At 41.2% G+C, this 27,336-nt stretch overlaps 1 protein-coding gene across 1 annotated transcript in view; it reads left to right on the top strand.

Moving 5' to 3' along the window:
- The first annotated feature begins 1,307 nt into the window (after positions 1 to 1,307).
- APPL2 (adaptor protein, phosphotyrosine interacting with PH domain and leucine zipper 2) overlaps positions 1,308 to 27,336 on the top strand; it is a 34,811-nt gene continuing 8,782 nt past the window's right edge. The window contains exons 1-10 of the mRNA XM_068191035.1: positions 1,308 to 1,459; positions 6,111 to 6,209; positions 16,092 to 16,151; positions 16,658 to 16,729; positions 18,547 to 18,634; positions 20,814 to 20,855; positions 20,971 to 21,029; positions 21,989 to 22,135; positions 24,281 to 24,363; positions 26,948 to 27,106. Coding sequence (XP_068047136.1) covers positions 1,406 to 1,459; positions 6,111 to 6,209; positions 16,092 to 16,151; positions 16,658 to 16,729; positions 18,547 to 18,634; positions 20,814 to 20,855; positions 20,971 to 21,029; positions 21,989 to 22,135; positions 24,281 to 24,363; positions 26,948 to 27,106 — 863 coding nt within the window. The 5' untranslated portion in view covers positions 1,308 to 1,405. The remainder of the gene's footprint in view (positions 1,460 to 6,110; positions 6,210 to 16,091; positions 16,152 to 16,657; positions 16,730 to 18,546; positions 18,635 to 20,813; positions 20,856 to 20,970; positions 21,030 to 21,988; positions 22,136 to 24,280; positions 24,364 to 26,947; positions 27,107 to 27,336) is intronic.

Raw genomic sequence — 27,336 nt, 5'->3', positions numbered from 1 at the left:
CCAATCTGCAAAAAGTCTTTTAATCAGAAAAAAAAACCCCTCAATCTTTATTAGCAATCACCTTGTCATATAAAATGTTTGCTATTGCTTAAGAATGCCAGAAGTGGAAAAATCCACTGGGACTTAGATGCAAGAAGCTGGCTGATATTAATGTTTGGAGCTCTTTTACAACACAAGCTGTATTTTTAAGAATTCATCTTACCGCCAGTATGGTTGTTTGCATATTCTGTTTAATTGGCAGGATTCTTCCTAAAATCTTCAGAAGTAGGTTTTGGGGTTTGTTGTTGTTGCTGGTTTTTTTTTTTTTTTGGTTTTTATTTGTTTGGGGGTCTTTTTGTTGTGGTGTTTTTTTTTGTTTTTTTTTTTTTTTTTTTTTTTGTTAAATGAGATTCTGGAGTTGAGTATCTCCATTTTTATCTAAAGGCACATTGGAGCAACAAAAGCTACCGCTGACAAGAATGGAGCAACTTCCCTACAAGATGTATAACAAAGGACTTTTGGAGAAGCTAAGGTATCTAAAAGCAATGGACACCCTTCAAAAGCATGTACATAATCAAATACAGATCAAGCTGTGCTTACTTTGCAAGCATTAATTTTGTTCAACTGAGCATCCAAATTAATGTCCAAATGCTGGAGTTATCCAACACAATTAAGACAGCATCGAGACTTATAAAAGCATAGCTCAGCACATGAAGGAGCAGTAACTCAAAATGCATCCATTCTAACCCCCCAGGTGTTACGGGGTTATGGTGTTAGGGGCTACGGCTGTGCGGGGATTTGCCTGGCTGGAGCACAAGGTCTCACAGTTTCACTTGCACAGCTGTCCACGGACAAGAACAAACGAGGGTCACTGACAAGCACGCGGCTGTGCTGATGCCACAAGTGTCCCCGGGCACACCCGAGGAGAGCACAGCGCAGGGCTCGCCTACGGCTGGAGGTCCCCAGGAGCTCAGGCTGGAGGGGCTGATCTTCCCCTGGTTTTCATCACACCCACGCAGCCTCACAGCCTCTCTCAGCTGAGGGGGCATCCAGGGCCGCTGCTGCGTCCCTCCTCCCGCCACCCTGCCCTCCGGGAGCGGAGCTGCGGGAGGCGGGCACGGGCCGCCCTCCGTCCCGCGGCCCGCCGAGCTAATGGCGGCAGGAAGCCTCCCCCCACCGGCCCTCCCCGTGATTCGCTTCCTCCGGCGGACGGGAACTGGGCGGAGTGAGCGGCCCCGGCCCCGCCAGCGGAGCCGTCCAGCCGTGCCCGGTGCCTGCAGAGCGCCGCGGCCGCCCCCGCGGGGACGGACGGACGGACGGACGGAGGGAGGGACGGACGGACGGACGCTGCCGAGCCCCGCCGCCGGGGCGTGCCAGCGCCGCGCTCCCCGCTCCTGCCAGGGCTCCGCCGCGCCGCAGCACCAACATGCCCGCCGTCGACAAGCTCCTCCTGGAAGAGGCTCTGCAGGACAGCCCGCAGGTAGCGGCCGCTGCCGGGGCAGCCCGTCCGTCCGTCCGTCCGTCGGTCGGTGTGACGCACCTGCGCGCTCGGTGCCGGCGGGCAGCCCGCGGATCTCGCCGGGCCGGGGCGGGCTGACAGCGGGCGAGGGCCGGGGAGCAGCGTCCCGTGGCGGGGAGAGGGGTGCCGGGGCCGGTGCGGGGGGACAGCGCGGCGGGCGGGGAAGTGGTCGGGACGGGCTCGGCTGTCGGAGCCGTCGGGGAGCGGGGATGCGCTGAGCGGACGGCAGCCGTGCGGCCGCGGGGCAGGTCTGGTGTCCCGCGGGGCGTTCGTGGGGAAAAGCAGGCAGAGTCTGCTCCTCGCGTCCCCCGGGACGAGGGACTCCCCCGGCGCGGGGGTCACTGCGCCCGTTCTCCTCAGCGCCCGCAGTGAAACTGCCCTGGCTGTTTCATCGCACCGTCCCGTCTGGGAGCGCGCTCGGTGGCTGGAAGGGTTGCCCTGAACAGCCGAGGTGTGTCGGGGAAGGACAGGTGGGCAGGGCTCGGTGCGCTGGCTTCCCCCGAAGGGAAAGGGACACCTGTGCGCGGTGAGTCACCTGGCCCCGGTGACAAAATGGGCTGGAGGAGTGTCACCGCCAGCGTGCCTACTCCTCAAGGGCCGCAATTCCCATACGGGAGCTCCCATGAAGATAAGTGAGGCGGATCCCACCGAAGATGCCCTCCTTCTGAAGGGCTGTGAGGAACCAGGAGAGGCGGTCGCTGCCCTTCCCTTCCCGAGTGCAGGCAGGGGAGGATGTTCCTCCCTTCGCCCCCGTGCCCCGCCGCCGGGAGCCGCCGTGTGCCGCAGCTGCACAGGGGTCCCCGGCGCTGTGGAAGGCCCACAGAGAAGAACATGTCATGTCTTGATGTGTTCAGGGGCTGGCTGAGTGGAAGAGAGAAGTAACAGGAAGGGGAAAGAATGGAAACTCCACTGAGGGATGCGGAAGGTGCGCTTGGGAACAAAGCGTGGTGCAGAGCGAGATACAAAAGTAGCTGGTGAAGCAGGGAAAAAGCAAATGAGGGCAGGGTGGATCAGCATGGGTGCAGCTCCCAGGTAACCCTGTGTTGTAATCCTGACGCGTCTGCTGATGGATCAGGAGCAGGAGTGAATAGGTAAGCTGTAGAGCAGATTGCTGCAAGGTGTTACAGAGTCTGTCATGAGACATTTTGAAGGAAAGATTGGAAGTGCACCTGTCAGGACTTAATGAGCCTTGGGTCTTATCATAATTGCCTCATTTTATCCTGGTTCTTTGTAATTTCGTGAAATCCCATTCTAGTAAGAAGGATTTCCATCATCTGTTTGATGTGGCGTATTTGTAATCATCCTTGGGAATTTTAAACACTGGGCTGGAAGAATTGTTGAGTAATGTGATGTTACACCAAAGTCAGCTCTGCTTGGTGCAGAGGCTTGGACTAGGTGACCCGTGGAGTTCCTTACCAGCCTGAGCTTTTCTGTGTTCCACAGTTTACCAGAATGTACCAGATTCATTATGGGTAGTTAGTAACATTTTTAGTGTTAACCTACCCACTGCATCCTAAAGCTGAAGAAATTGACATGCAGAAGAAGTGAGCTAATTTACCTCTTCAGTCAACAGTTGCCTCAGTGATTAAAAATGTAACGCTGACTGAAAGCATTTGAACAATACACTGAACTGAATTTGGAGGTCGTCATCTTTCCTGTGTCCTGGAATGAAGGCTGTCAACATCTCCTTTGCCATCACTGGAATACCAGTTAATGCATAAACCTGAGTATTGACAGGATGTTTTACCCTGATTTGGGCATTGCTTTTTCTTCAAGCTCTGCAGCTTTCAGAGGAAGGGACGTTGTTTAATTTTTATAATGGCCCAGTGTTGCTAAAATATACTCTTTTTATGCAAGGAAGCAGGAGTGGGGTTTTTTCAGTTTTTTATATTTTTATTACTTTTTTTCACTGGGGAGAGCTTTAGATTCACAAAATCAAGGTAAAAAGTTAGTCTCTGTTCCACAGAAATAAGCAGCATAGTGTCTTATAGGACCAGTTACTTCTGCAAGAAGGAACCTGATTCTCTCCTGTTCTGTGCAGTCACAGGAGTGCAAAGGGTGGTGAAATGAGGATATAACCTCATTTTGTATAATCTGTGGGAAGTATGTGATTTACATGCAAGACCGAGGAGAATTAGGCCAAAGTTATTTCTTCATCAGGTTTCTGGAACTTCATTTATCTCTCCCCATCAGTACATTACTTTTGTCTTGATTTGTCTCCAGACACTGGCTGAAAGAGGCAATAAGAAGTGTCTTAATTTTGACATGTTTGGCTACAAAATAGAGAAAAATTTTTTGTCAGCAGTCATGCTAAAATCAAGGGTGGTACTTACATGAAACTAGAAAATTTTTTCCTATCCTTCCAGAAGCTGAGATAATGTTGTGAATAATGGGGCCTCCTGAATGTTAGCTTAATATTTAAATTACTGGTTTATTTCAAGAGAATTAGCTGCTATTCCAAAATTTGTCAAAAAAGCAACAAAGAAAATACATACATGCTGGTGTTTTGTTACAGTGATTTCATATGGTATTCTTAAATGTAAAAGTTTCCAAGAATAACTTCCAAACCGTCTGAATCATTTATTGTTTTTATTATTTTTGAACAATGTGCTAACAACAGAGCCCAAAACTTTGAGAAGTTGGTTCCCGGAGCTCTTCTACCTCAAACCATGTTTAGACAAATGAAAAATCTGAGTCTGCAAAAATTCACTAAAATCTACAAATGCAGCTGACATTCCTATATTTTGGAACCTTTTCCAGCAGGCAGAAGTGTGTGATTTGTAGCCTATTTCAGGCAATTTCTTATTATCTTTGAGTTTTGGCTTGAGATTTGGCTTGATAAGCATTGTGTCAAGTTTTATAATGTTTGCTTTCCCCAGATTTATTTTTTAACCATCTTTGTACCCTGTACTTTTCATGTGCCATTGTAGCAAAAAACAGGTGCATACAAAATAGTTTGTTGACATTATTTTGCTTTACACTGTTGAAGATAAGTGTTGAAATCAGATATTTTTGAAAATCAATATGTTTACAGTTACTGAAATAACATGTCAGTGTGGAAAACTCTCAAAATCACTGTCCTTACAGGGAAGTTCTGTACAAAGGTGCTTTAAACATTTGGGTTCCTGGTATCAATTTCATTGACTTGGAGTTCTCTCCATTCTCTGGTTTTTATGTTCACTTTATTTGAAAACAATATTCCCCGACATGCTGGGTTCTCAAACTAGCTTCCCAAACTGCCAGCATCTCCCAGGTGGGAGGTGTTGTAGCAGCTCAGCACATCAGCCAAGTGAACTGTTGAGAGCTTTTAGAGCTACTCAGAGGAAGAAGGTTCTAGAGAGCCCAATGACTGACTCCCAGGTCATGTATTTTAACCACTGAGCAGCACTAGTTTCTGGCTTGGATACTTCTCAGCAGAGATGAAATGATAGTTAATCATAGGCCAGGATTCTTGAAGGATGCGGGTGGTGAGTTTTCCAGGACAAAGAAAGTCTGGACAGAGAGTTTTGCAGAGAAGAAAAAATACCTTGGAAAATGCATGTGCCTTGTGTTAAAATAGGGGATTATCTTAAACCTTTGAAAATAAATGTCCCAAATTCAAACCTGGACACTTCAGGTACATTAGAGATTCCTGTAAGAGACTTGCTCTTTTACAGGACTGACGTGTCTGTGAAAGTACTGGAGTTTATGTATGCCCCTCATGTAAGCAGATGAACCTCGTTAATGTCATATGGGTTAGCTGTACAGATGGAGAGACATTTCCAGTTAGCCTCAAATAGATTGGATTTATCAAAGCTAAGACTAAGTATGGATCATGAGTTTGTTAAAGGGACAATCTTTCCTCTTTAATTGTTGCAAAGATCTAGCAAATTCTGGAGCCCAGCATTATTCTGAAATGTCTTTTCTTTCCCATCTTGAGAGCTGTGCCAGCAACATAATTCGTTCCTGACAATTCCACCTGAACAAACCAAGGGAATTTGTGTCTTTAAGATAACACAAGTTCTTCCTTCCCCTTCCTGCTTGCTGACAAGGATGAGTTAGCAGAGTGAAGAAAGTGCAGGGTATCTCTGAGTGGGTGTATCCTTGTGTGCCTCTTGGAGATGAACACTCAGTTGTTTGGTCCAGTGACATCAGCTCGCTTTGGCCGTGGCCCCTTAAGAGTTGCTCAAGACAGTGGGGAGTGAATAAGAGAGTGTAAATTATCTCAGTGGAAAGGGTGCTTTCAATGCAGTCTGACACTGGAGAAGTAAAGTGAGCAAGCAGTGGTGTTTGACCCCCAGTCCTTAACATGGTTTGAATTACTGTCGTCAGCAGGAAGATACTCAGGATTTTTTACATTCCTAATTATGTTGGAAGGACTATCTATTAGTAGGAGCAAGAGCCTGGGAGTTGGGATGTGGCTGTAGCATTTTAATAGTTTGCCTCCTTGTGCCTCAGTTTACTTATCCATAATAAAAGAACCTATTTCCACGTTTAGAGATTCTGAATAAACAGAATTGTGCAAGTCAAGGGCATATTATTTCTGATTGTTTTTTACTTTTTACTTTTTTGATTCTTTTTAATATTTCCACTCAAGACTGAAAACTTTTTGTTTTTTTTTCATTTATTGAAGACTCGTTCTTTGCTCAGTGTCTTTGAAGAAGATGCAGGAACCCTTACAGATTACACAAACCAGTTGCTTCAGGCAATGCAACGAGTCTATGGTGCCCAGGTAATTTTTCATTTGTATTTCTTTTGTTCAATGTGGAGTTGAAGATAAATTGCTATGATGATGCTGTTATTTACATTAGACTTGCTAAGTATATGTACCTTCTGTGTTTTAAGAGGAGTTGTGGGTATTTTTCATCTGATAGCTTAACCTGTTCCTGCCTCGATGCTCAGAAAAGCAGTATTCATTAAAAAAAAAAAGTTATTTACTTTGTCTCCAAACAATTAAACAAAGTAAAACTGTACTGTGTCCTTACCTTGTGGTACATTGGGAGGCCAGCCTTGACAAAATTGCTTGCCAAAATATAGACACAATTCCCAGGTCTGCACACTGACTTTAGGCACCTAACTTTGATGCTGTGACTCACCTCATGGAGGGAACAGCCCGTGTCCATTGATTACAGAGCAGATGTGCACTTTGGGTCATACTAAAGTTGAGTGCCTACAGCAGATGTGAAAAAAATTAGTAGGAGCAGAAAAAATAACATTTTCTAGAGTGTTTACATGACCTAGATGACTAAATCCCTTTGAAAGTAAAACCTGTAAGAGAAATTATATCCAGTGCTTTGGAAAATGTAAATCTGAGTGATTTTCAGTGAAGCTGATTCCCATGTGCATAAAATTAGGTGTTTCAAAATGCCATATCTGGGTCTTTAAAGATCTACACAGTGTCTCATGGAAGTTTTGCAAGTATTTATGTAGGTTAAATTCCTGAGTTCACTAGAAACAACTTTTCTATTCTTAAACCAGTAAACTGGAGTACACAGAGAGATTAAGAGCTCAGGGCTATTTTGAATTTCCCTGAAGAGTGCCTGATCCCTACATTATTAGAAATCAGCTCAGCTATAAGTCTTGCTATAAGCAAGTCTATGTCCATTTGGTGGGATTGCTCTTTGGGTGACCAATAGTTTGACATGGAAGAACCATTTGCCCAGGATCTGGCTGCCTCCACCTGGAAGATCCAGATTTGGAGAGCTTCAGAGCCTTCACGTCCTGGATGTTGTGCAAATGTAGAGCAGCCAGAGGCTTGCAGCACAGCTTAGGTACATAGGAAATGATGCAGGGTGTGGCCAAGGGCTCGAGAGGTGACATGAAATCAGCACTGAAAGTCAGGAATAGGCATTTTGGTAGAGTCACTGTGCTTTAAGAGTAACAAAGAGTGTGTGGTAGGAACCTGACAGCAAAGACTTGGTAGGATTGAAATAGATGAAGAAGGGAATCAGGAGATAAATCTGATTTTTAATGTCCAGCTTGAGGGCTGCATGTCTCTTTCTGCTGCTGATGACATTTTAGGATGGCATTTTAGGAAGTGGTTGCTCTATGTGATTCAAGAAAAAAAAAGCTTTTTCTGTTTTTCTTTGCCTCTTCCCTTTCATCTTGGTTTTTAGCCTTCTCCATTTCTGTTTCACCACAATTACATTTCCTTTTTCTTCTCATTGTCTCAGTACATTTACCCATCAATATTTTGCAGTACTACTCAGTATACTTCATTTTTCCAGCACTTTCCTGAACATTGCTTTAGTTTGATGTAAATATGCAGTCACTTGTGAATATTGGACATATTCTTTGAAACAGGTCTTTGGTGTTTGATGCAGTTTTGAGATGTAGAAATAGAAGGGTAATGCTGAATTGCCTACTAAACATAAAATTAGTTATGAACAGTTAAGAAAAATGTGTGTGATATTTCTTGGCTGCTAATCTCAATTTGGGAGAAAACGCACTTTTGTTGATGTGTAATCTGGGCCTCAATAGCAGCATATTAGGAGGTGTTACCAACCCTGTAAAAGCTAAGAGTATTGAGAAGCCACTTTCTGAATCTGCCTTTTTATTTTCCTGACTTAAATTTTGTCTCTGCAAAGTCAGATTTTCTCTTTGCAAAGTCATTGTCATCTGCTCTGATTTCTGTGTCTGTAAGATAGGAATTACAGTTACTGACCTACTTTAAAGCAGTGGCCATAAAATGACTGGGATCACAGTCAAGGCAGTCAAAAAAGCATCAGTGGGTTGTGCCAGTACTGATAATTGATACTGATAAACTGATAATAAACCAGTTCTGGTTGACCAGTACTATACCAGTACTGAAAATTCAGGGTTTATGCCCCCTCAAAACACAACAGTCTTAAAAAATGTTAATTTTTTTTTCTTCCATAGTTTTTTTCTGAACTTTAATATTTCCCAGATGTCTTAACCATGTTTTCAAGTTTATTTTGTGCTAGCTTACTGGAAGTTTGGTGATGAAAACTCAGATTTTTATGTAATTCAAACCACTGTAGCTTGTGATAGAATAACAGTAGTTGAAGGGATTCAGTGCAAAGTCTCAGGGGAGTAGCAATTAGTACCAACTCCATGCTGTTAATTAACTGTGTGAATAAATGCATATAGCTGTCTATAGCTGTGTCAAAACACTGCTCTGTGTGGAGAGCAACACTAAATTTGTGAAGTGACAGCTCAAACTGATTTAAGCACTTGGATCAGTGCATTTGAAAGGAGTGTGAAAAAGAAATACTTGCCCATATTTTTTAAAAAACATTTAGGAAAATAGGAATCTTTTTAAACATCTTTTCAGATTTAGATGTATTCAAGCAGGACTTTAAAAAGAGCGTAAGGAGGGATGTGCAGCATGCTGTGCAGCAGTGGCTCTGCTGCCTGGGCTGCAGCATGGGTAGCAGATTGTCTTGGCTGCTTTACAAGGCTCTGATTGCCCTGCAGGATGAGGACATTGCTGTCACCTCCCTGTGCACCCACACCACATGGGATCAGGTGGTGACTCTCCTGCACGTGGAGCTCTTTAGTGCAAGACAGGTTGTGATGCTACCAGGCAGATGCAGTGTGTGATGCCCTGATTAAGAAGTCACAGGACCCAAAAGTAGCACTGGAGGAGTGAGGTTTGGTTGATCTGGCAAACCAGTGTGATTAAATGCAGTGAAGCATTTTTTATATTCATCAAATAAACCACACCTGTGTGAGTACATATTATACTTGCTGCTGTAGATCTCACAGCTGTGCTGTAGTACCCTGAAATAGTTACCACATTAGTGGTCTTTTACAGGAAATCTTCCTTACAGAGTTTATTCCCCTAGTGCTTCCTTCTTGCATGCAAGCCCTGATGTTGCATCTGGCATTACTGCTGATTTCTGTGACTGTTGTGTTTGTCAGTCTGGATGTTTTATTACATGAGCAGTATTATAATGCAGCAGCAAGCAAGGATGTTAGAAAATTTAATTTGCTTAATTTACAATTCTGAGGTTCGTGCAATGGTGTATGAGCAAAGTGTGCCCAGTTTGCCTTCCTGACCACTGTCAAAATAAATTGTTTTCAGAGCTTTACTCCAGTTCTCCATCATGCTCTAGAAATGGCTGAGCTGGGAATCTTCACTTGAAGCAAAAGTTTTCCTAGGAAACTTAGGAGACTCTTGTGTCTCTGCTGACTATTAGGAGGGATAAACAGTTGAGCGGGTGAGAGGAGTGTAAGATTCAGTATTTTGTCATTGTAAAGAGATTTCATCTCATGAGTCCTGACAAACCTGTCTAGATACAGGGGCAGTGATGTCAGAAGAGGAGTAAAAAGAAACACATGTTGTCTTTATCAATATATCTGGAGAGGGAGCAGCATGGGAATTGTGAAGCATGATCTTGTTCAGCATTTCTGTGTCTGTGGGCAGTTGTCTTGTGATTCCTGAGGCACACAGGCAAAGCAGCAGCAACCTCTGTGTCTCACTGCCTTTTTACGCCAAGACTCTTAGAGAAACTTTTGACAATTATGGAATAGTCTTGGTTTATTGGTACCACAGTACATGGGGGTCAGGACATCTTGAATCTGTCAGGCTATTTTAGGTAATGCTTCATAAGCATTACTTCTCTCTGCAAATTCATGATTCCTCATGTCTGCATTTTCCAACAGTGCTGCTTGTTTAATTTTCCTGTGTATTGCCTTCAGGAGGCTGTAACTCAGTAGCTGGGTGTCAGGCTCTTTAGGCTATGCATGGACTTTCATATTTATTATGTTGCATAGCTAACCCCAAGTGCTGAGAGTTCTTGTTTATTTAGCAAGTAAGCACTGATACAGCTTTTCTTTTAATTGCTTTCTTTTCACATCTAAGGGAACAATTGTGTTGCCTTTTCAAATTATAAGACCTTTTTTTTCCTAAAATGTTTCCCTAAAAGTTCCTCAACTAAAAATTGTTAGCATTTTATAAACTTTTAGTTCAACATAGAGAAGCTTCAACAGAGCATTAGAATGGGACAAATATTTGCAATAAATTACAGTGACATCGCTGACTTCTGTGAAATACTGTGTGGATTATTATTCCATACTTGTAAGTTTGCATCATACCTCTTACCTTCCTGAGGCATATTCACCATATATTGCTGACAGAGATAAGCAAAAGATTACCACATGAGAGCTAATGTATTTACAAAGGCATGGGAGTTGGGTTTTGTGCTGCCTATAAAGTCAGAGTTGCCACCGTGCCTGGAAGCAGGTTAACACTGTGCTAAGGAGGTTCTGGGGATCTGAGGCAGCACAAATGTATGGATACCCTGCTGACAGTAATTGTTTTAACCGAAGAGGTTTTTCTGTACTGAGCTAACCATCCTATTGTAGCTGCTTTTGGTGTTTTTCAGCAGAGCTCTGACTGGTGGGTTCTATTCCTTGGAGCTGTTGGATGATCCCTTGCTGAGCTATTCCCATTTGTTGGGATGGGATGCCATGCTGTGAGTCAGCACCAGGGCAAGCCATATGTTAGCCTGATCTTGTAAAGTGCTGTGCAGCCTGAGCACCCTGGTGAGGCTTAGCTTCTGCAACCCTGGGTTCACGTTTCCAAGCCATTTAATATGCAAACCTTAGCCTGTAGGACTGTGCCATTTACTAGATTGCTGGATAATTCTATTTTGCAGGAAGATAAGCATATGTAAATGGAGCTGCATAAAACTGTTGTATCAAGACCCAGTTCTTTCTGTGCTGTGCCTGATTTTGAAGGTACCTCCTGGGTCTTCCACTTCAGCCACATACCTGGGGTCTTTTTTCTCTTTGATGAGGCATTAAGTTTTCCCAGATGTAAGCCAAAATTTATTATGTGTCATTCTGCACATACAGAGTGCATGGATAAATAAATACCTTTACCAGTGTCTTGCTTGTTTATATGAAGCAGCCTTTGGCAGTTCTGTGTCATAGTTACTTGTAGTTTTAAAAATGCCAACTATAGCTGGAGTAGGAAAGTTGCTTTGCAGAAAGCTTCATTATATTGTGATTGGAACAGGGTGTGCTGGAGTAGTTCTGTGTCTTTTAGAAGTTAATTTATAGCTCGACTTAATCCTTTACATGCCCTCAAATCTGTACTCTGTTAGACATCTCTCTACAGAAATATCTTTGGATTTCAGCAGATTAGTCCTCAGAGTTTATTTTGGAAAAATACAGAGATCCTAAAAGGGGGTGGACTGTCTCACTGGGAAAATGTAAATGGCACGGATATTTTATTACAGAGGTTATAGAAAAATAAGTCTCTTCTGATGATATGAACAGCTTAGTGAATAAATGTGATAATGAAGAAGGTGGAATTAACCATATATCTTTACCCTGGGCACTAGCTCAGAAAGTAAGACAGACTTTTTTTTCCCCACTGACTTATTTGAAGGCTCGGTCAGGTATTGAAGTAACTTGAAAATTAAACAATATATTTTAAACTAGCTGTTTTTAATTTCTGGTAGATTAATGCTAGACTCAAGACCCACTTCCATTGCCTTATCCATTTGAACTGGTCTTACAAAAATCTCTTCCTAGGGCTATCATGCAAGCCAGGGTTAGAGAAAAAGGGAAAAAAAGTCAGCACATCTATAATCACTACTGATTTAATTATACTTATTTACATATGTTTTTTTCTTCCTTCTGGTACACTTTTTTTACATTAATGCTGCAGAGATGTCTTCCCTATTAAGTAAAATCATCTAGTGCAAATGAATGTATTTGTAAGGCCCAGTACTGGTTAAGTTTGCCTTTATTTAGAAGGCTTCAATTTCTATTCAGGATTTTTTTGAGTTTTTGCTTGATATATCATCTCATTGATAGCTGTCCCACTCCATAAATGCCTGATGAATTCTGAAATGTCAAGATAATGTGGAAGAGATGTGGAGTCAGGCATGTATTGTAGTTTTCCTTTTGCTGTGGTGTATTGCATTGCAGTCACTTCAGGACAAAGGAAATCAGTGTTGCTGTATCCATGGGAAAATGCCTTGGAAATAGATTAAAACCTGTTAAAATAATTTGCCTGGATTTAGTGGATCTGTCAACTGAAGCAATGCAAATAACTTCTGAGTCTTGGAACTGAATGGCAGCAGGGCAGGGGGAGGGGAAAAGGCTGATTAGGAAGAAATGGGAGGAGGATTAAACCAAACTTTCCCAGATTAGTGTGCTTAGCAATGCAGTATTACCACTAGGTCAGCAGAGCACTTTGCTTGCTTCCTGTTCCTTATGCAATGGAGTGTGTTTCAGCTTGCCGGCTTAACTGGATTTGTTTACAGTTTTTGGGTGTGTGTCTGTTTCATTTTGATTTTTGTTTGGGTTTTTTTTTTTCCCAAACGATACAATGAATGATTTTGTACCGAGTTAGGAGGGAGGATGAAGGACCCAGGATTAACTTTTCCACGTGAATAGAGATTGAGTAACAAGTTTGTGGTGTTCTGACACAAAGAACTGAGCCAATAAATGAAAAATATCACCAGCTGGCAGCACTGGGTTGTGAGTAATACATGGAACTGTTGTCCCCAAATCAGCCTGAAATCCCAAAGTAAGTTTTGTGTCAGGCACACCTCTCAATTTGTTCTGTCTCTGGAGTGGTAGGCTGTGAATGTCTGCTTGGGGTCTGTAATTAACTGTTGTCACCTGATAGTGTATTTGGTAAGGTATTGTTCATTTACACCCCTTTGAGATCCTCATACTGGAGACCACTCCTGGGGAGTGGTGATCCCTGGAAGATGCTTATTCCACCCACCTCTTTGACACTGCCCATCTTCAAACTGCCCCACACAGATGAGTAGTGATGCCCTCTGATTTTTAAGTGAAGAAATTGAGGGTTGAGTCTAAAAACCAAACTGGTAGAAGCTTTGTGGATGGCGAACAGAAAAGAACAGGGTGTCTTTGGCCAGGGTTTTTTTGGGGTTGGGGATTTTGTTTGTTTGTTTGTTTTTATCAGCCCATTATTCTGAAGCTTCTTTTAGTGTTAGCAGATTTAAACCAGAAGCAGGTATTTTTCAAATTCAGAGCAGAGCACAAAACTGCAGGCTTGGCAGGAATATGTAAATGGAAGCAAGTGGGGAAAAGAGGCATGTTTCTGATACTTTTTTTTTTCAAAAGATTTCTCTCACCCTGATCCAGCTGTACAATTTATAGGTGGCATCACAGTCACTGTGTGAGGACTTAGAGCTGGGTAAGAACTGCAAGAAGACTGTCTTTGAGATTGCGTTTGTGAAAAAGATGCCAGGCCTGAGAACCTCTGCTTCTTTTTGTAATCTTAATTTCCCCCCACATACATACAAACAAACCCTTTTAATGTCTTCTGTATACTTGCAGGGTGTCCTGTCCTCCCTTTCATAAACTCACTGCTTGCTAGCTCCCACTTTGAAGGTGGCAAAGTCTCTCTGGTGTTCTTACTGCTTGCGGGCAGATAATTAAAGCTCATTCCTATCCATGTCTGAGCCCTTAACAGAGGTGGTTTTTTTTATTATAAGGCAGAACATCCTTTTCTGTCCTCTAGCTTGGGAAATGCTTAAATACCAAGTGTTTGTGTAAAGCTTTTTCATTAAAAGCTACGTAATCTGCATAACCAACCTGCAAATCTTACAGGAATCATTGGCATTATTGTTGTGTGAAAGTGTAGTGCGTATTACTAATTGAGCTGGGACAAGAAACAAGACTAATCCGTCACTTTGAGGTGAGAATAGTCATGGGGTGTGCATGATGTGCTCACATGGGCCCACATCAACTCAGCTCTGAACTCCTGTTGGTACCTCGGAAGCCTCTGCTGTGCCATCTCCTCCTGCCTGGGAGTGTTATCACTGTGGTGTTTTAAGATGGTCAAAATGACCTCATTCAGCTTCTCCTGTCCTGTGTTCACATGCAGCAGCTGGTACCCAGGCTGTGGCTGGTTTGGTTTGGCTTTTTTGGCTTTTCCCCTGAGCACTTGAGCACACACTAACACTGGCTGAATGTTGGGCCCTGCTGCCCTATGAACCCCCGTTCCTGGCGTGCCCAGGCAGAGCAGGAGCACCAGGCTGTAATGCAGTATGTCACAGGTGGCAGCAGGCCAAAGCAAAGGGTGTTTCAGGGTCTCTGGCCCAGATAGTTCACTGTGCTGAGCTCTGCTTGCTCAGGATGACAAGGGACAATAAGAGAGAACACAAGCTCTGTCCCAGTTTTAATGGTTTTCTGTATCACCCTACTATAAAGGGTTCTGTTAAAGCAGTTCAGAGATTTGCTCCTAGTTTTACAAACTCTCTACGGCCTTATATATTTGGAGACAGGAATAGTTTGTTAAGGTTTAAAATTAAATTTAAAGTTACTAGTTCTCTGCATTTCTGAGGACGAGAAGGATCTGATAGGGGTTAAGACAGATGTCAGTTACCCCTTTCCCTTTTTTCTTTTATTATTGTTGTGAGTCCCTGTTAACAAATCAGGGACAGAGCAGTTGATATGCTAGTGTTAGGAATATCTTGATTAAAGATTGACATATCCAAGTGCTTGTCTGGTTTTTCCAGCTGTCAAGTAAAATTACACACCTTCCCTACAAATCTTACCTGGTGTAAGCACATCTTAAGTGTGTGTGTATTTTCAGGGGAAGAGAGATGTGCTGGTTTGTGCTCCTGTAGCCACTTAAAGTGCTGTAATTACATTGGTACATTGTAAGCATGAATGCATTATGGAGGCACATCTTCTAGTTCACTTTATTGATGTAGGTTTTGGGGAGAGATGATTAACCAGTATGAAACATTTCTATGCTGGTATTGCAACCTACGTATTTGAGGTTGTTCTAGTTTTGTTATATTCTTGTGATGGGGGAAACCCAAGGCTAAAACCAAACCCCCAAATCTTAGCTCTATTCAAAGTAGCTAAACTGTAGCTGTGAAGTGTGTACCTCTTACTGCTGCTTCTCTGTTGTCATGGTTTAAGCCCAGCTGGAAATTCTGCCAGCCCCATTTGTGGGGCTTGCTCAACCCAATTCTGTTCCCCTCACCCCAGTGGAATGGGGAGGAGAATCAAAGTAAAACTTGTATTTTGAGATAAAAGAAGTTTAATAATTGAAAATAAAGAAAAATACAATAATAATGCTAAATGATAATAATGGTAATAAAAAGGAAAAAAAAAGATGCACATTGCAATAGTTCACCCACTAACTGATGGCAGAGCTCCCCTCCTGAACCCAGATTGGCCTCCCTTTAAGGGTACTTGCCCCAGTTTATTTACTGGCATGATGTTTCATGGTGTGGAATATCCCTTTGGTCCTTTTTTGGTCGTCTGTCCCAGCTGTGCTCCCTCCCAGTTTCTTTTGCATGCCCTCTCACTGGCTGAGCTGAGACAAGGAGAAAAATCCTTTACTTAGGATAAACACAACTTCACAAAAATCCAGAAGATCAGTGTGTTTTCAGCACCATTCTTACTCTGAATCCAAAACACAGGACTGTAACAGCTGCTGAGAAGAAATTAACTCTATCCTAACTGAAAGCAGGACATCGGGGCAGGTATTTTGGGACTAGCTGTTTGCACACAGCTGAATGTTTGTGTAATGTTGGCTTCTAAGTAGGTTCAGACTCAGTCAAGAAGCTGGTAACAAAGTAATGGTAACAGCAGCACTGAGGATCTTTCATTATTTCTATTAACGTGTCATTTTTGTTTGTAGAATGAAATGTGTCTTGCCACACAACAGCTTTCGAAGCAGCTCCTTGCCTATGAAAAGCAGGTACGTTCAGCTTTGACATGACTTTGATTTCTTTTCTGCCTCAACACTTGTGAAGAAGTCTGTAAACTGTTTGCTGGAAGTGCTCAGGGCATTTGCTTTACTTGGTTTCATGTGAAGGCAGCTATGAATTTCCCCAGGATGTACAAGGGAGTTGGGTCATTTCTGAGTATCTTAAAAAAAGAACCAGATTAAAAAAAACTCAAAAAGGTACAAAATCTGAGTTAATAAATTTATGAAGATACAAGTCAGTTTGTTCCAGTTCTATGACTTTAAAATGAGTATAATAAGAATTAAGTGTTTTCCAAAATCCATTCATGTAACACAAGAAGAGCAGGGTAAAAGAATGTATATTAATGAGTTTATACATTTATTTTTATCTGTTTATACATTTATTTTTATAATTTGTTGCATTTTGTAGAAATACTCATTAGATTTGTAGTAAAACATATGTTGTATTTTATATTTATCTTTATTGATTTATGGACCAAATGTGTTTCCATTTCCAGCATTTTGCATTAGGTAAAGGAGATGAAGAAGTGATATCCACCCTCCATTATTTTTCAAAAGTTGTGGATGAGGTAATTTGAATTGCTAATATTCTCTTTTTACAACACAGAATATGAGTGTTTTTTCTTTGGGTCTCTCCTTGTGATTGATTCAGAGCCTTTCCACTGAAGGCTAGATTGTGCCTGAGTTTTAGAGTCATTTAATTCTGGAAAAAGAAGTTTGATACCACCCTTCCATAACAGTTAGAGCTGTTTCTGTGGCTTCATCCCGTATTCTATCCTCAGGGCAAGGCTGAATTTCCTAAGGGAACTCAAAGAGACTAAAACAGGATGTGTCATCTAGTCTAGGGCAATCTTTTATATAATTCCCTATTAAAATGACACATTTTTAAGCTTTAAACACTGCAGTTTGAGCCAAAACTTGCAAGGTATGGATGCAGGGCAGCTGTGAATTGGTAAAGTTGCAGTTTAGTTGCTGTGAGATCATGCAGAATCCAGAGATGTCTGGGGAAGGCCGCAGTGCTGTGTGGTGAAGACAGTGAATCTGTGTGCATTGAATACCCCCACACCCTGGACATTTCTGCTAAATGCTGGGGGTGTTTGTAAATGCTTCTGTTAGACCTACCCATATAAAATTTCAATATGGCCTTGGTATCTAGGTCCTTGCTTAGGTTTCATTTGTCAAATCACTCTCCCTGCTATGAGCAGTGCTGTGCCATCAGAAAAGCTTGTTCTTGTTGGTCTACCTCCAACTTTGATTAAGAAGGCAAAAGGCTGTACTGAGTTCTGCTGTTAGGGAGAGGAGAGAGGGTTGTGGGACAAAAAGTAAGTCGAAAATTTTAGAGCCCATGGATAACTCTAAGGATGTAGTGAGAGGAATCCCAAAGGATTTTTTTTTTAGGCTTTTCTTGCTGCATGTGTGTTCTCGGGATACTAGAAAGGAGCATTTGTTATCACAAGTCTTGTATTTGCTTATGTGAACTCCAAATAGATCAAAACAAGAACTTTCTCCTTTCCAGGTTCAAGAGAATGGTGCCATTTGGGGGCAGAAAGCTGAAAGCCTCTGCTCAGTTCTGTCAGTCACATTTTCCCTCACAAGAACTTGCTCCATTCCTTAGCCTCCTTCTCTGTGTGTTAGCTTCCCCTTGTGCCTGTTCCAGTTGTCTGGTCTATCAGCATTGAATTGTACTGTCTCGTGGGAAATCCTCAATTCATCCTTACCTGCATGAGGCTGCCTGGAGGTATCCAGGACACTGGCAGGATGTCACCTCCACGTGTGGCACCCTCCTGATGCTCCAGCTGTCCTACCTGCTCCCATCTCATATTCTTAGCAGGCCACTGTTGACATGAGAGCCTTGCCTGCCTTCATTCTAAATGGTGCCACACGGGAGCTTTAAAACAGCTGTGTGCTGAAGTTTAGAAACACAAAAACAGGAGTGGGGAACTGCTATGATGGTAAAATATTTGAATGGGACCTTTTGTTGCAGTTGCCCCCTGTTGTGATTGTGTTCTGGTTAACCCTTGTCCAAGGAAAGATACTAGTTGTGGTGGTGGGACTGTTACTCCATGGCATTGAGAGTTAACAAAAACAGGTTAATAAAGGATAATTACAGTTTAAATCCTATTGAGTTAAGCATTAGAATTAATGATCAAATGAATTGCCCTAATCTATTATGTGGGAACTGAGAAGTTCTTGGATCCTTAGGAAGTACCAGGCAGGAATGAAGCATTTAGGGAGATATCCCCATCTGTCTCAGATACCTTGAGAAATGTATTTCAAGCTGAAGTACATTATATCCACTGGACACAAATGGCTGGTGTGTTTTGATGTTCTCTGAGGTCTGGGTTTTTTTATTTACATTGTGTCTTAGAACAGTTCTCTGTTTCAGCTCAATATTCTTCATTCTGAACTGGCAAAACAGCTTGCAGATACAATGGTTCTCCCAATAATACAATTTCGAGAAAAAGATCTCACAGGTAAATTTTATTCTAAGTTTCAATTTTCCTTATATGCTCCTTCTTGTTTATTTCATCATAAACTGAGATGTAATGCCATGTATTAATTTGTTCTTTGATGATTCACAGAAAAGTTTGTGGGGTTTTTTTCCTGCTACAGAATTTCATTGACAGGTGCATGCTCTTACTCAGACAAAACCAGTTCAAGTTCACCACATAACATTTTATGCACCATATGGTGCAAGTTTAAAAATACACAGCTTTGTTCTTTGTTGGGTCACTGTGCTTTTATACCAGTGTAATTTCACTGCAGTCACTGAAGTTAAATTGCCAGAAGGGAAATTTAGCAGTGAATTGGGCTTGCAAAAAGTATTTATTCCACTCCGGGAGTTTGGGGCTGTTTGACAAACACAAGCAAGACTGTTGTTTTAACTTCAGAGAATAGTATATTCCCTCCTTTTTAAGGAATCAGTCCTCTTTAAATCCTTGCCATGCAAAGGTAGTTCCATGAAAGTTACCTGATTTCATGAATTTGGGATTTCATTACTTAAACAGCAAGGCAGTAACAAAAACATTTTATGTAATTACAAAAGAAAAAAGCTCATGTTCACGGTCGAGGACAGTCTTACCTACTTATGCAACAGAAATGTGAGTTTTTGCAGCAGCATTCCTTCCTTTCCTTCCTTTCCTTCCTTTCCTTCCTTTCCTTCCTTTCCTTCCTTTCCTTCCTTTCCTTCCTTTCCTTCCTTTCCTTCCTCCCCCACCGCTCATTTCAGTTGTCACAGTCCCACTTATGTTCGTCTTGTAGACATCATTTTGATGTGAGACATAATGACTACAGCAAAATAGTGGCTGGTTTAAGTTCCTTATAGGATCTGATTGGAAATTGTGAGGACATGCAGGTGTCTATGCTAACAATACATTGTTTATCATATACTGTCAAATATAAAGCAGAATTTTGATGGTAAGATATTGATGATATAAACACTTCCTCACCTCTTTCATGTGGCCCCAGAGATAGTAATTCTTTTTCCATATTTATGGATTTTTCCCTCTTGTTCATTAAAAAATATACGAAAATGCACATGAAGCCTGCAACCAAAGCTTCAACTGCCACATGACTAAAAATGAAAGTTTCTTCAACTTCCTTGGATGTCAATTTTTTTTTTAATTCTATCCATCACTTTTTCTGATGCACTCTGTAGAACAGCATTTTTAGTAGAGACCTGGCCACACTGGAATTTCATAGAGGGATTAAACAAGGAAGCAAGGAAGAATAACTTTGTTACTGTTTTTACTTTTGATCCTGTTACATCTATACATTGAATATTGAAGAAACCTCTAAATACAAGTCAGTTATAAGTGGAAAAATCTTCTGTCTTTTTGCATCTGAGTCATAATGAAGCATTCTGAGGGAAAAAAGGTGGAGTGAAACTGATTAATGAGTAGGATGTTAAAAATAATCAGAGGCCATGATGACATCCTACAATTTCCCCTTGGTATTTTCACAGTTGCATAATGTCTGTTCATGTAAATGTGCTTTCTTTGTAGCTTTTTGAGTTTTTGCCAGTTGCAGCATATGTTGGTGGGGGCACTAAAAGTAGCTAATGCCCAACACTTGTGAAGTTACATTGCCTGTTTTGTCTGTCTTCTCCCTACCTGTATCAGAATCTCATGGCCAGTGTTTGTAATGCAAGCATCATAGCCAGCAGTCAGGTGTGTTAGATAAGGATTTCTTTTCATGGAGCAGCTTAGCAAAAGTGTTCCACAGTGAGGGAGGTTCATGTACAGGAAAAAGGCTTTAGTTCATTCATCTGTGGGTCTTAAATTTCTCTGTTTCACATAAGCACTGTCAGGTTGTTCAGAACGGCTGTTCTTGTATGATAGTGGTGGGCCTTTTGTCAGAATAAACATACTGAAAAGGTGCTTCTTTGGAGAAATGGCATGGGCAGATAAGGCATCTTTCTCAGAGTGACAGCTTGCTCAATAAAATAAATTCACTCCACCCTTAATTAGCTATCTGCCTTTTCATTTCTCTGGCAGCTGATCTGGTTTAGCATTTTCAAGATAAGCACAATGTATACATCTCTGCTGTGGAAGGGCTGGAGTGACTTGGGCAGTAAATATGCCATAAATGGTCTCAGTTGAACAAAGTGTTAACAACTGGTTTTACTTTGAATATTTGATTTCTCTTTTCCAGAAGTAAGCACACTGAAGGATCTCTTTGGCCTTGCTAGCAATGGTATGTGTCCCTTTTTTGTTTCTATTCATATGCAGCTGTTAGAGAAAAGAAGACATGTGTAACCTGTGCACATACACATTGCATTTCTTAAAAAAATAATATTCCTTGTCTACAGAACATGACGTGTCCATGGCAAAGTATAGCAGGTTACCGAAAAGGAAAGAAAATGAAAAGGTAACAAATGTGAAAGGGAAAATAGAATGTTTTCATCAGCCATTCTGTCTGCATCCTTGTTCATTGTGAACTTTGGAGAGTTCATTGCTTAAATTCACAGTAGCTCAAGAATACTTGTGATTTCTTTTCCAAGCAGACACAAAGCTTTTAAACATCATCTCAGCACTTACATCTGTTTTCTCCAGGTTAGGCAAGTGATGAAATATTGTGCTCAACTAGAGCCCTCCAGATCCATGGGAGCTTTTCAGATAGAGGCAATCCAAGTGACTATAAATAGCTTTGTATAGGCCTAGTGTTGTACAGCTGAGGTGATGATGCAGTATCACTGAGCACAATTCATTGTGAGCTGCCATGAAGCCTTGTGTCTGCTGTTCCTAAAGCATTGCATTTCTTCGCATGTACCTTCCTGTGCAATTACTCTGTATGGCCTGTCATTCCACTTAACAATGCACATAACTCTCTTGGTGGGATTGCTCTACATTCCTCCTTCTTTGCCCACAGGACTGAAAATACATCCCTTTGTCACAAAGTATATGGCTGGCCTTGTTCTGAGAGTGAATCTATTCTGCAGGATGGTTCTTGAAAGGAAATGCCTTACAGAGCACAATGTGATATAGCATACTGTGAATTATTCACCTCTGAGTTCTGCACTTGCAGACCTGTGTTGTGATCTCAGCTGCAAATAAATTTCTTGCACAGAGATCTGATCCAGATTTTTAGTGGTGGTAGTTACATAGTTTGTAGTCACAGGGGCTCCCCAAATGCTTAAGGATCATGACAGAGAAGGGCTTGAAGTAGTTGCTTTGGGTTTTCGATTTGCTTTCTTTGTTTCTCATCCTTCATTTTAACCTGGAGAAGTTCTGTAATGAGAGTGATTTAAAAGTAACTTGAAGATGATCAGTAAATATATCCATATACACAGTAACACTCTGTCAACCTCTCTATCATTTTTTGTTCAGCTTAAGGCAGAAGTGGCAAAAGAAGTGGCAAATGCAAGAAGAAAGCAGCACCTTTCATCCTTGCAATATTACTGTGCCCTGAATGCTCTGCAGTACAGGAAGAGAGTGGCTATGATGGAACCTATGCTAGGATATACACGAGGACAGGTATTGACAGTAAAGTGTCTGTATCACTTGGGAAAGGTAAAATATTGTGGTTCTGGATTTATTTTGAGACCTGACAAGTTACAATGAGGGTGGGGGAGAAACAATTTGCATTCAGCTTGCCTAGATTCTAACAACAGATTTTGTTTGTGGCAGATAGTTGAATGTTTAGATATTCAGGAAAGACACTAATGAAAAGAAAATCCAATGCACTTCTATGCAAAATCAGCCTAGGGTTGTTTTTTTCACAGCTGAGCTAAATGCAGTAGCATTTACTTCCACTGTTTACTCAGCCTGCACAAACTCTCCTATGTAGCAGTTCCCTTCCTGGCACATAATGTTCAGCATACTGATGAGGATTGTGCACGATGAGGAGCATAGCATGCTCTGGAGAGCTGGAAGGACAGAACAGTAGAGAGGATAGAGCATAAGGCTGGAAAATCCTTTTTCTAATTTTTTTTCTAACAGCAATTTGATAGAACATTTCTCAAGTCTGATAGTCTGACCCTCCAGGATATCAGGAGGCTCAACAAACCAGTATTATCACAGCACTTGATTTGCACTATCACCCATTTTAAGGGTCTTTGATTTTGATGAAAGAAAGTGTTTGGAAAATGAGAATTGGGCTATGAAAAGAGGAAAAGTGGATGTGGTGCTCTGTTTGAGATTGTAGTGTGGCTCTTCATCATCTACATCATCCTCTCTTTTGCAGTCCATGTGCCTCATTTAAAATAGGTAGCAAATGACGATTCAGTCTCTTTACCCACCAAGGGAGTTCACACTGCTTCTCTGCTGTAATGATCCTAAGTGAAAGAACTGCACTAGTTTCCTTTACTGGAAGCCAAAGAGAACTTTGTTTCCCTGTACTTCATCTGGCAAAACTGCCTTATCTCAGTGCTTTATACAGGGAAGTCGCAGGTTGTCATGGGAATGACTGAATAACCAGAATCCAGTTGATGCTTAAATACTGTGAACTGCCTTTCAGCACAAATATGTATTTTCTTAATTAATTACTCAAACATGTGTCTTCAGTTTCACATTTCCAACAAATGAGTAGGTCAAAAGGAAATTTTGGAAGAAGCAGTGGATAATAGAGGGTTCACTAGACTGAAAACGGCATCAACATTTATCATCAGTGGAATTTACAGCTCTTTCTTCCTGAAGCAGGCTTCAGAAATAGAATAGGTGAATCATTCTTTAGGAGGGCATTCTTTCTCTCCTTTGTAAAGGGAGGCTGTGGTCTATGACATGGTTGCAGAAATCTGAATCTTGAGAATCCTAGGTCCCAAGGTTAGGGAAAGGGAGTGAAATCACAAGTAAAAGTGGATGAAATAGCTAATAAATTGCTTAACATCCAAAAATTTATTTTACATTTCTTCCCAGAGTAGATCACTGATTTTTATGTGTTTACCCTAATTAATTGCACACATATCCTGTCTGTATCCATGTTTCATGCAGTTGCCAGTAGGCTCTAATGACAACTGTGCCCTGCAGCAGATAATACAAGGTCAAGTCTACACCAAGTGCTTTACTTTATTGTGTGCCTGCTGAGCCATACCAGCTAAGAGAATTAATCTTTTGTCACATAATGTGTACTTTGGCCCTAGTAGCTTTTTTTTTAGCTCCTTCAGTAGAACAAAACCCATGGTAAAACTGTAGTTGATACAACCAATTGTCCTGAAGGATTCTGCAAGCACAGCTACACTTTCCTGACTGACTTTGCTACAGCACTTTGAAAAATTTCATGCTGGAGTTGGTAGCTCAGGTTGGACTGCTAAATCTGATGGATGATTTGTGTCCCATTCCCTTTGATAGGGTGGCATTGCACACAGCAGTTCTTAACACCACGAGCCCCAGCCCTGCCCAGCGCTAGTGTGGGAGAAGCTACCTGTTCCCTTATTCGAGTCATCTGACAAGTTCTTTGGAAACATACCTGTCAGCAGCCAGCAACTTATCTGTGTGTGAAAGTGTGGAGAGTTGCAAAAGTGGGAAGTAGCAAGAAGGGCAACGCAGCTGTTTTGCCCGTGTGTTTGATCGCCCGCCAAAAGTTGCAGTCATAATGGGAGCGCTGTTAACACTCCCACAATCTGCTACTTGTCTGCCAAAGCCAGTAGAACCTTCAGTGCCCTTTTTCTTGGTATTTTTCAGATCAACTTCTTTAAGAAAGGAGCAGAGATGTTTTCCAAAAGGATGGACAGCTTTTTGTCATCTGTTTCAGACATGGTTCAGAGGTAACCTAGTGCTTTTGTTTGCTTTTGTCATTCCATTGCAGTCCGAGCAGTAGCGCTCTAACCTTCAGCACGTACCAGAGGGTGCCTCCTTTCCTTTCTAATGAGATTCCTTCCATGCTTACATTGCATTGTTGGGCATATTTTGTTGAAGCAACAGATAGAAAGGAAGTGTTTGTACATGGGAAAGAAAATGCTGTCTGTACACTGAAGAGAGTATTTTTAAAGTATAGTCAGAAACCATATACTGTAAAGTGTTCCCATGCTTTCTTACACCCCTGTGTCTCTTCATGAACAGAAAAGCATAGAATTTGGGCTAGAAACTGGTTAACATTATTAATATAATAGACTTAAAGTTCTTTCTGAATTACAGGTATTTATATTTACAAGGTCTTCTGTAATAATACAGCAACAATTACCCATTAACCTTTTAAATAAGGATTTAGGGCCTAAAGTGTTTGATGGTGTAGCTACACGAGGCAAACAAAACTCCTCACCCTAGGGAACATATACATTGCATTCAGTGTAGGCTGTATTAGTCCACTGAGTTCAACCTACTTTGACTAAGTTTTAAATTTCAATAAACTGCTTTTGTACTCCTAATTTTGTGATCATTTGTCTTACACCTCCCCTCCACATCCTCTACTTGTAGTGAAGAGTTTCTTTATAATTAAGTCCCTGTAAATGTAAACTTTACACTTGAAATATAATAATAATAGAGAGAATATTATTCATAGGATGATAAAATGTTAAGGGGTTGGAATGGACCATAAAGATAATATAGGCCCAGCTGAGTCCTTGACTTTAATCCTTCATTCCTTTCATATCAAGCTGAAGCCAAATCATTACTTATTCTCACTCTAGTGGCACTTTAAATAATGCATACTTGTTAATTTGAGAACCGTGCTACAAACAAGTGCTCTGTACAGTAGATTATTTCACTAAATGATCCTTTACTTTTTGTACTTTTATACTTACATATTTTTGCACACTCACTTGGGAAATAAATCCCTCTACACAGTCTACACAGCATTTGTACAGACTGGAGGACTGTACAGATTTTAAATGCCATTAAAATAGTGTCTTCTGTTTAATAAGTCTAGAGCATCTTACTTGTGTCTTGCAGGCACAGGGAGGATCCTGCCATTGGATCCTCACCATAGAATAAGCCCTTGTTTTCCACAGTCAGATGAATTTGAGTTCTGGACAGTGTACAGTAGTAAATGGAAACAAAAATAGGCTGCTCAGTTATTCTGATGAGTCTGGTTTTTGTGTTTAAAGTCTGTCACACAGTAAAGCTTGGAAGTCCAAGTCAAATGTAACTAGTAAAAGAGTGTGATGTCTGTGGAAAAACCAAAAGAGAAGCTTGTAGAATTCTGAATGGCACTGTGCTGCACAGAATTACTGACTCAGGACAGGCTTTCGTGACTTCAGTTTGCACAGCCACTGAAAACTGTGCTGCCCACTCCTCTCCTTCCTTAGTGCTGGGGATCACAAGGCCTCAGTGAGTCAGATCTGCTTGCTAGTCAAGCTAAAAGCTTTTCACTTGTCATATTTGTTTTTTTGGAACACCAAGCTTATGTGACCTATTGTGCAGCTACATAATTTCAGTGGTATTTAAAAGCATTTGCATTTATACAGTGAATATTGCTAATGGTGTAAAAACACAGGAGATATCTACACTAACACATTCTCAGTGACTACTTGGCCTAATTGCCACAAATGCATATAACTTCAGAATTGTCAGCACTTTTCTTCCTGCCTTGGAGATGGGAGAAGCACGTCTTAGGAAGAGGAATACAGCCTCAGAAACCATGAAGGTGCCAGGGAGGTTTTGTCAGAAGTATTTTGTGGTGCAACAAAAATGACAGATCAAAAGATTGATTGAAATAACACTGAGATGAAAACTAACAGCATAGTTCCATTGCATTTAAAAATGGAATTTAAGTAATTCTTATTTTGACATTCTGTGATGGAATGGAAAGGCATTAGCTTGCAAAATATGGTCTAATTTAATTCAGATCTGATGTTTTCTGCATCACACCAAAGTAGAATACAGTATTATAAACAAAAAAATTAAAACTAAAGTGAGACTTGAGCTATAGGTTTTGCTGCTGTATTGTTCTGAATTAATGAAAATCCATGACCAGTTAATAGTTGGTGTCAAGGCAGGAATTCCTGTGTGTTACAGCCTTGGAGGCATTAGACAAAGTTCTGAGAAAGCCAAGAGATCCTCTAGTACAGCCTGCTTTGAACTATGCCATTATACTAGGGCAATGTCTGTATGTGTTCAGCAGTGTAAATTCATAGAAACATTACTTCTAAAAGCTGTCTCTCAAAAAATAAACTTAACTCTTCTTTCTCAACACGTCCCAACATTTCTCATGTGCTCATTTCGGTATCACAAAACAGTATTTCCTATAAAGTCTATTTGAAAAACAAATTTCATCTTTACCCTCCAAGGTAATCTCAGACGGTATTTTTGTTCATGTTGGCTTACAGATGTTACCTGTGTCCTGCTATAAATGGCTAATGATGGCTTTGGGTTTCATTTTGTGTTGTTGTTTTTTGTTTTTTTTTTTTCCAGCATACAGGGAGAGCTGGATGCCGAAGCTGAAAAAATGAGAATATCCCAGCAGGACTTAATTGCAGTTAATGAATCTGTTTACACCCCAGATTCTGATGTAACTTCACCTGCCATCAACAGAAATCTCATCCAGAAGGCTGGCTACCTTAATCTTAGAAAGTAAGAAGTTTGTTGTTATCTGCTGGTTTGTTTAGTGGCTACATCTTTTGTGGGAGAGTCACCAGGACTCCTCAGGTATTGATGTTTGAGAGCCCTAAATCAGTTTGGTAGCTCTACTTTTCATCCTGTGAGTACCTCTATCATCTTTGGAAATGTGTTTTTGAAGCTTTAACCAAATTAAAGGCATTTGAGACTATTTTTCTGAAAACAGAATTTTGCTTCTGATTGAA

The sequence above is a fragment of the Anomalospiza imberbis genome, chromosome 5 (assembly GCF_031753505.1).
Source record: "Anomalospiza imberbis isolate Cuckoo-Finch-1a 21T00152 chromosome 5, ASM3175350v1, whole genome shotgun sequence".
Classification (NCBI taxonomy): Eukaryota; Metazoa; Chordata; class Aves; order Passeriformes; family Viduidae; genus Anomalospiza; species Anomalospiza imberbis.
This window is presented reverse-complemented; position numbering and strand designations above follow the sequence as displayed.